This window comes from Antedon mediterranea, chromosome 2 (genome assembly GCF_964355755.1).
Source record: "Antedon mediterranea chromosome 2, ecAntMedi1.1, whole genome shotgun sequence".
In the NCBI taxonomy this organism is placed as follows: Eukaryota; Metazoa; Echinodermata; class Crinoidea; order Comatulida; family Antedonidae; genus Antedon; species Antedon mediterranea.
Window position 1 is genome coordinate 39,715,642 of NC_092671.1, and position 9,315 is coordinate 39,724,956.

General features: G+C 31.2%; 1 protein-coding gene across 4 annotated transcripts in view; it reads right to left on the reverse strand.

Annotated features, from left to right (window-relative positions):
• LOC140041095 (intermembrane lipid transfer protein VPS13A-like) overlaps positions 1 to 9,206 on the reverse strand; it is a 55,829-nt gene extending 46,623 nt beyond the window's left edge. For all 4 annotated transcript variants that reach the window (XM_072087487.1, XM_072087485.1, XM_072087484.1 and 1 more), the window contains exons 1-10: positions 9,053 to 9,206; positions 5,713 to 5,756; positions 5,129 to 5,267; positions 2,996 to 3,261; positions 2,785 to 2,844; positions 1,688 to 1,768; positions 1,337 to 1,394; positions 1,038 to 1,165; positions 685 to 791; positions 295 to 466 (exon numbers count right to left, since the gene is read on the reverse strand). In XM_072087487.1, the coding sequence (XP_071943588.1) occupies positions 295 to 466; positions 685 to 791; positions 1,038 to 1,165; positions 1,337 to 1,394; positions 1,688 to 1,768; positions 2,785 to 2,844; positions 2,996 to 3,261; positions 5,129 to 5,267; positions 5,713 to 5,756; positions 9,053 to 9,152 (1,155 nt within the window). In that variant the 5' untranslated portion in view covers positions 9,153 to 9,206. The remainder of the gene's footprint in view (positions 1 to 294; positions 467 to 684; positions 792 to 1,037; positions 1,166 to 1,336; positions 1,395 to 1,687; positions 1,769 to 2,784; positions 2,845 to 2,995; positions 3,262 to 5,128; positions 5,268 to 5,712; positions 5,757 to 9,052) is intronic.
• Positions 9,207 to 9,315: the final 109 nt, after the last annotated feature.

The following is a 9,315-nucleotide window of genomic DNA, read 5'->3' on the forward strand; positions in this document are numbered from 1 at the left end:
AGTGCTTTCACAATAAGATGTAAAAGTGACCACTAAACGAGTCTTATTAGTAGTTGCATAACTACTGTACATATAAAAAATGTTAAGCTCTGTCTGCACTATCAAACTAGTTTGACAAAAAAGTGTGATGTGCCTAAATATGGTAGTGATATGCTTAAACATGGTAGTGACATGATGATGTCATGTCACTACCATATTTAAGCATATCACTACCATATACTGTATAAGCACATCACATTTTTTTTTTGATAGTGTAAACAGAGCTTAAGTTCATGAACTGAGGAACACACCAACCTGAAGATTAGCTAGAAGCTCCTTTGAAGGTTTAGATGTTGCTAGCTTCTTTCCATAAACTTCTTTGTATCCCCGACAGAGATCTCGATGTTTCTTTATATGGTCCCATGACCACATCTTGTGACGTCGTCGTACGTTCTCCTCCAAAATGCTAGTTTGTGCATACTTCCACCTGTAAATGAATGCAAATTTCCAACAGGCATGACGTGTGTGGTTACTTAGGAAGTAATTGATCATTCTTATACAAGGTTTTAATGGCTGGAGTAAATACTGTATAAGTGGTGGAGGCGATATTGAGTGATAATGGGTGTGGTAGGCATGGGGTGGTATGGATGATATTGGCAATATGGGTGATATGGAATAGAAAAAAAAATTGAATTGAAATCTTACCACAACTTAGTATGGCCATGACAAATAGCTCGAGGGCGATATTTTCTGTATGGCTCATTGCGTACCATTCTCTCAAAGGAATCCAGCAGTTGTATTAGGTTGTGATACTAAAACAAAAATCAACATTCATGCCATGTGTGTAGTAATGAGATATAAGCATAATAAACGAAACTAATTCTTCATTTGTTAACTTAAGTAAATAGTTGATAATAGGAACATATATATACTGCATAATTTAGGTCTTATACGTCAGCAAAACCATGTCGAGGGATTAAGTAAGGAAGCATATTTTAACGTCCCCTCATGTCCTTGATCATCGCAAAATGTGGCTATTGATTAAGTGTGCTTCTTACCTGTTGCTGTCTCAGTGTCAGATCAATACTCATAACAACTAGGTTCATCCAAGCCTTTGGAGTTGAAAGGTCACTACCAGGCTTGGGGTTTATCTTTAACTGTGCTTCAGATGAGATGGGTTCAATAACTAAATTTAGAATAAAGGGATAGACACATAATATAAAGAAGGTCTCAAAATGTAGTTTAACAGAAAATTCTATCAATACTGAATTAGAAAAAAATACTAAATATTATTTGGGATTAACTAATAAAATATAATCATCATTGGCTTTAAATGTAAATGTTTCAATGTTTTTACCATATTGAAAATCAGGATCCACGTGGCCAGGCGAAGCAATGGAAGATTTTAGAGACATCTGAAAAAATAAATGTTTTGATTTATTTATTTTACAAAATGGCACGATTGTAATAGCTTTTTTGTATTTTATTATGTACTTTATTATCACTAAATGAATTCAAAAGATTGTTATAAATGGCCTCGGCCTACTTAATCAATTACATAAGTTCATAAGTTGGCCAACCATGGATATAAATCTGTGTTTCTTTCTGCTCTGTTTAACATTTATTGTAATTGATTTTATTAATGGTGAAGCATGCAAAAAAAAGTAATATTTTAATTATTTTATAGAAAAATTACAAGATTACTTACTAAACATTGATCCTTTGACATTGAGCCAAACAGACGAGTGTTGCTGTTGAGATACAAGGCTAAACAATCCAACTTCACAAGCTAAAGCAAATATAGAAAATACTATATAAAGCCCTGACAAAGGAATAGTGTTGTCTGAAAGTTTGCCATTTCTTTCTGGCTGTTTTGCTTGGCTGTTTTGCTTTAAGACTGGTCTCCATAAAATTGCTACTTGACAGAGCGTAGTGATTCTATGGAAACGCTAGAATTTATCGGGGATCTAGTACACGAGTGCTAAATATTCTTTGGTACGTGTATACGATTCATCGCCGACAAAATCGGCAAAGTTGAACATGGTTAAACTTTGCCGATTTGACTGAGATGAATCGGGGAGCCTTCCCAATTGCGTCGGCAACATCTGCGCGTGTAGCGATTTTAATGGAAACGCTGTAGCAACGGTGTAGCGATTTTATGGAACCCAAGCTTTAACGTTTTGATTAAGTTTTTTTCTTATTTTATTTTCATTGAAATTTTCATTATCAGATCAAGTCTTTTTTTTCAACAATTTATTTAAAAATATTGAATTATATAATAATATGCTCATTTAATTTTCATGCATTTCTGTGAGGTAACCTTGTACAATGATGGTTGAGTTTTGCAGGCAAATGTTTTTATTTTAATATTAAATTTTTTTATTTTCAAAAAAGATTTCCAAAGACAAAACAAACAAGCATCACAAAATACTAAAATAATAAAAATGGCAGTTTGTTTGCAAAATTCAAACTGAATCTCCTTCGCCAACTGATATATAATAAATAAATAATTAGCAATAGTATATTTCTTTATAGTGAATAAAATATTTATTTCACATATAAAGGTTTTAAAAACCATTTAACTTCTTTTGTAAAATCAATCAGTTTTGCATGATGTCCTGAAGGTAAATAGATCAATAATAAAACAGTGATGAATAAATAAATTACAGAAAGAATGAAATGCAATTATCAGTGATCAATAAAATAAATTTGTCAACACATTAAAATAACAATGACTTGTCGTCCCATAAAATGTTATGATCTATCAAATATGCATAAATTTGAATAAATGAATATGTAATTTACCTTGTATACCATTTTCACCGCCTGGTCTAAAATACATGCTTTCCAGTCTTCATTTGTGGTCTAAAAACAATAAAAAAGAATTAAATAAAAATAATAGATCCTAGAGAGCAGTATGCATGGTTACTATAGGATCAATAGTGCACTCATAGATTCTCTAGTAGTACATATCCCTTTGAATTTACCCCCAAAGATTGACCAATGAATACAATACCTCAAATGACAAATTGTGAAGAGAAACACCAGCAGAGAATGGTGCTTGTGGGTTGGTGATCGTGTCTTCATATCGTATGTGTATATTCTGCACTTCAACCTGTAGATTCTTAATAATCTGAGTGGCTAATTTTTCAGCAAATGTATCAGATTTGTTATCTGGTTCCTGTGGTTTGTTTTCTTGTTCTTTGGCTTGTTCAACTTTCTCCAAAGCTTTTTGTTTAGCATCACGTTGACTCTTCTTGTCTTTTTCGGCATCATAGCTCCCTGTAGAATAAATATATCATTTTAGTTTTAAACATTTCCCCTTGATTGTCAGCTCAAGATCTTTAGTAAATTAAATAAAATACATTGTACTAATATCACAAAACAATATAAATATCAACCTCAAGTCATCTTCACAAGATGATTATTTAAAAAAATCACCTCTCTTGAACACAACCTATGCTAATGATGATGAATTAGGTTTTACTACTATAAGAGGTGTGGCAACCACCTGCAAGGTGCCACCACCTGCATGCTTTTTTTGGTAAGAGAATTATTTCAAATTTAGGGTTAGTGCCCATATTTACCAATCATGCTTATAATAGGAAAACTACATACCTCCTATCTGAGTGAACCCCTTAATATTTACTGACTTTACAAGTGTAATTACTAAGTATTTTAATACTGTATCTACCCAAATATAATATCTAACCTAGAGCTGGAAGAAATCAGTACTGAGTGATGGGAAAAATTTATTTATTTTAACATACATATATTTTTTTTTAGATGAAGGTTCTCTAGGTGAAAACTTAATAAAGTGATAAAATAAATTGGGAAATCAGCTAAACGAAAACTGTCCAACAAGAAATGCTTACATAAGGATACTCATCAATATGCACAGTTTAAGTGTACGATTACCACCCATGTATTCCCTAGACAATCATTTACAATCCTCATTGCATCATTTGCTGAGTTTTCTGATTGCAAATAATGATTATATTGACATCTCACCAGATGCTATGTATACAGTTTATTCAAAAAATGTAAAATTGAACAAGTTGTAAAAATCATATCATACTATGTATTATTACTGTTTATGTAACACCTAAATAAATTCCTGCCATTTGATTGGATGGCGTTTACATGGCGTGCAATAGTACGCACTATTGAATGGTCTTTCAATAGTATACTTTTTTTAGAGTACTAATAATGATTAAATTTGATATCTTACAAGATGGTATGTATTGTTCCAAAAATGTAAAATTGTACAATCATACTGTAATAAAGATTTTGAGGAAAAAGATTATTATTATTATCTTAACGGCGGTTTACTTTACCTCATCAACAAGAGGAGTTTGATTTCGATAACTTAAAATTTTACAAGAACAGGCACAGACAAAATATATGCTGCTAATCATAAACATGGTGTCAGAAAAGAAGGGATCTAAGTGGTCCCTCTATAAAACAATTAACATCATCATCTAGCTCGGCAGCCCAATATGAATATAGTATTTGTTAAGGACTCTTGATTGTAAATTTTGTTTGCATAATTCAAAATGTTGATGTTGAGTTTTATTTTGGCAGTAATTACAATACAAACTGTTACAGTGGCAACCAAAGGTCAAGTTACATTCAAGAACAAATAACACAGGCTGTAGTAGGCCTATATCAATCAGGGTAATTATTAACAAGATTTGAAGTGAAAAATGGCCTCCAGTGTTTTAATAACGTGGATAAAATAAAATTTAAAAAATTAATGACATGCTATACTGAATACAACCTTGGATTGAATTGAATTACACTGTGTGTGCTATAAAATAACTTACTGGCGACATCAATTAAAATTTAATGCCATCAATATTAAAGCATATTCTTAATCTTAGTACTGTTGCTTAAGAAGTATTTAGTTTTTATGGTGCTAAATTAATATACTATACCTTCACAATGTTATTGTTTTGTAGTAAACTTTTACCTGCAAAGGTTGCTAAATTGATGATAGAAAGTGATATTTTTTGTAGTGACAATTATGAAATTGTTCGATCTACAGTACTGTATGTTTACAAGTTCAAATGCTGTTGATGTTGTGTGGGTTGGGTTTTAAGGAAATAACAGCATGCACAATAACTACCTGAGGTAACTAATAATTTACCTTGTTTAGGAACAATTAGTAAATATAGCCCATCAATTTTAGCAACAACTTGTGAAGTGTATAGGTTCTTCCATGGTATTTTAAGGGTTAACTTTTCCAAGGTTCCTGCTTTGATCTGAAACGGCAGTTCCAACTCATCCTAGAAATAAAAATAACACAAATTAAAATTGCCATAATAATTATACAAAAAATTCACCAAACAGGTCTGTCTAATAATAAGACATGCCAACAACATGCTATGGGCTTGTGCACTATGGTACAGCATGTACTGTATGAAACTTATTTATTCTGTCTTTATAATGATTGACACTTTCAGTGCTAAAGCATTGATTTCTAAAGTAGTTCAGTAGAGAAACATTAACAATATAAAAATACAAATAATTCAAAGAGAACTATCTAATTTAATAATAATAATAATAAATAACATTTATAAAGCGCAAGAGACTTTACATTAGTACACATACATTTACAATGAGGTAACTATCTACAAAACATACAGTACATATAAATAATGGAAGGAATTCAAGGTAAAAGATACTTAATACTATTTTAGTATTATTAATCATTTAAAATAAGGTAATTACCAATGCGCCATCTTTGATCACTAGATTCTCCAACACTGCATCTCCTGTAGTGTAAAAGAAAAACAATTTGAAATTCTCAATCAGAAAACTGAGCACAGTACTAACATTATTTATGTAACTAAAATAATATAAAGATGTTCTCCATCCTCAAATGAGTAGTAATAATTAGTACATCAGTCTTGATTTTTTTTAAATTAATTTATTCAATTTTACTTTATAAGATATTTTTTTTAAATAGTCTTTGATTTTGCTTGTTGCATGGATGTTTAGCAATATTCTAACGATGAGAAAAATTAGACAGAAAGTAATTACAATCTATTCCATGATATAATGTTTAATTAAACATGATCACTCAATACAAGAGAGAGATAATTACATTATGAACTTATCTATGGATAATATTGTATTTCATTTCAAATGAGATTAAGTGCAATGCCCAAGAAAATTAAGAGGGTACTCAGGGGTAATTGTCTTAACATGTGAGGGAACAGGTTCATAAAGGTATTGTTCCCTTTTCTGTACACAAATGTTGATTAGAACAGGGAGGAGTGCCTCGTTTTTATTGCACTCCATGGTAGCACCTCCTACAACTTGTATCTCCTACAACTTGTAAATGCTAATGCTACTAAAACCAATCTATGTTGTGATAAAGTATCCCTGATATGATTAGAAGATTCTAATTTCAGTTTATGGCACTGGTGAGAGACTTATCAATGATAATTGGTTTGTGAATGTGTGCTGAAGTTTAATGACTTCATTGCTTTGTAATTGTGTCTCATCGTGAAATGCACTGTACAGTACCAGAATCCTCTCTCCCTTCCCTTGTAATTATATTTTCTTATCTTTGGTGCATTCTGTTAGTTTTAATGGTTTTACCGTTCAATATACATTGTAGGGTCCTTGTAACATTTCCTCTTCTTGTGACTCATTAAAGGTTCATAATAAATACATACAACAGGCCTACAGTACCTCCAGAAATTTGGAAGGTACAATGATTGATGCAACTTTATAATTATAAAATTATTTGCAGACCAGAAAAGGAAAGAGAGGAGTTTAAATCAAAGGAGCTATAAATTCACTATTGTTGAGTTTAAAGTAGTGGATATTAATTTTATTACAAAGTAGTGTTGTTCAAACATATACCATCTGCTGCACCATGCTATTTCAATATCAGATGCAGTACCTAGCAATATTGACTAGGAGTAAGACTGAGCTTGGATCAACAATAATTGCTAGTAGTACAGTATCTCATTCTCATCAAGGAGTTTTAACATCGCAATGCATACACACAATGGATGAGGATGCTCAAATACGACAAATTCTCTGTGGTCATGTAATAATTATAAGAGTTTTTCCTTTTAGTAGTTTGTTGATTGATATCGGGCAATAGTGTTATTTCATTTCAAATTACAAATAAACGTAGTCTTGTAGTAGAACAAATCATGCATACTAATCAAGTCAACAGAGAGTTTCTTTTTGATTCACAAAGTGATTATTTAATAATAAAACGGATCACTATATTGTGACTCCCATTGCTAATCTTTTGAAAGGTTTAGGAATTCTCAAAATTGTTTCTTTTTTTTCTGTACAGAAAAATTGAAAAACAATTACTCCCATGTCAAATAATTCAAACAAAAAAGTATTTAATAGGCTAAATCTTTAAATGAATACTATTGTATCAAATAGTTAATAATCAAGTTAGCTAATTTCACAAACACATACAGTAATGGAGCTTCTGCAATATTCAGAACATAAGTTTAGTAAACCATGGAGGTACTTACGTTATACCTTCATGCTTAAAGCGAATATTAATTCGAAAACACCTCAGTATTTCGGATACATAACCAGGTACAGTAAAGTTATTATAAGTTGATCAGATAACACTTATTTATTCACTCAACCAATTTGCAATGAATGAGGTCATGGGTCCGTCTGATATGATCATTATTATCACACTGAATATACTATAGACGTCAGACAAAACAATCAATTTGTTCGTGCTTTACTATATAATTTAGTACTGTAGTACTATAGAACAGAATGATATAATAATTTCTGGATGATTTCATTAAATCAAAGATTTAGACAATTTATTTGTTTTAGATTTCAGTTGGAATTTCCAATTGATTGATTGTTTTTGCCTCTTTCATTTATTATAATTTACGTAACCTATTTAACTATTACTTTGATTTTTCATTCTGTGTTAAAAAATGGTTTAATTTGAAAGAGATAAATGTTGATTTGATTTGAGGAAACAGTTAACAGGATGCTGAAGTTATTGTTTTGCATTACTTGCGCTCTGTATATATATACATATATTTCTCCATAGTCTTCACTATCAAACTTAATGTGACAAAAACTAGTTTGATAGTGTAGACAGAGCTTTACACCAAAGAGCAGTTGGTTTTACTTTTAAATCTATATTAAATAACAGGATATAAATCAAGTATAAAATACCTATATTTGTATAAATGTATAGTACTAATAAAATACTTTGACCTTTGGTCTAAAAATTATTTAAAAAACTATAATAAGGTCATTTGCATATAATTTACAGTATATCACATTTAATTAAAGGGCATATGGTGTACATAACAGACACATAGAAGGTCAGTTACCATTTAAATATTAACTGTAAACATCAACTATCCACATCAAATTATAAAAACTATGAACAATTTCTCAATTTACTAAAATGAGATGAGTGTGCAATAAAGGTTAACAAGTTCACACTGGTTTTAATTAAAATCAGTGAATGGACGGATTTGTGAAAATCTGTTGTTGCATACAATATAATAGGATGTTTATGTTAATAGGATTAATCTGATTATTGTCTAACCTAACAACTGATTATTGTTTTTGTAATCAAAGAAAAATTGATTTTAGCAGAATTTAGGAAAAACATTGTCATGGTTCAGTAGGTATTAATCAATGAAAGTATATGATAATTGTACACATAAAATAAACTTTAAAAAATGTTACATACAGTTCATAATTAAATTATTATTAATTTAATTCTTTATCATGAGAAATATGTCGAGCACATATATCATAGTTAAATACCACTTGTATTGTAGGCTGGTCAACTGAGAATAAGATTCAGTTAGTGGCACAGCAGAGTAAAACCACAAAACTGGCATTCTTAAAATAGACTTAGGCCTATTAGGCCTAGAAGGATATTCCTACCTAGGCCTAGCTTGGTTTAGTATTAGAAAAACTCAGTCAGGCACTCACATGTGTGCACGTCCGTACACAGTAGTATAATGACCTTGCTTGGAAATTTGTGTTTTGGAAAATCCACCCACTTTTAATTTCAGAAAACATCAACCGAATTACTTACCACTCCATATACCAAGTTTCAAGCTATTCTTGTTTAGGTTCTCAACATATGGACCTAAAAATCGATTTAGTAAATCCACAACCAGAGATTCGAAGACCATCTTAAAACGATCTTTAAGATTTCACTTCCACTCTCTCTAGGCCCAAAGCCAACCTCTCAGCCTCACCGTGTTGTCGCGGCGAATAGCACGAAATCCAGGGTCCAAGAATCGAAACATGGGATGCCTGGATGATTTTGTCAATAGTTGGCTAGTGGTGGCGCTG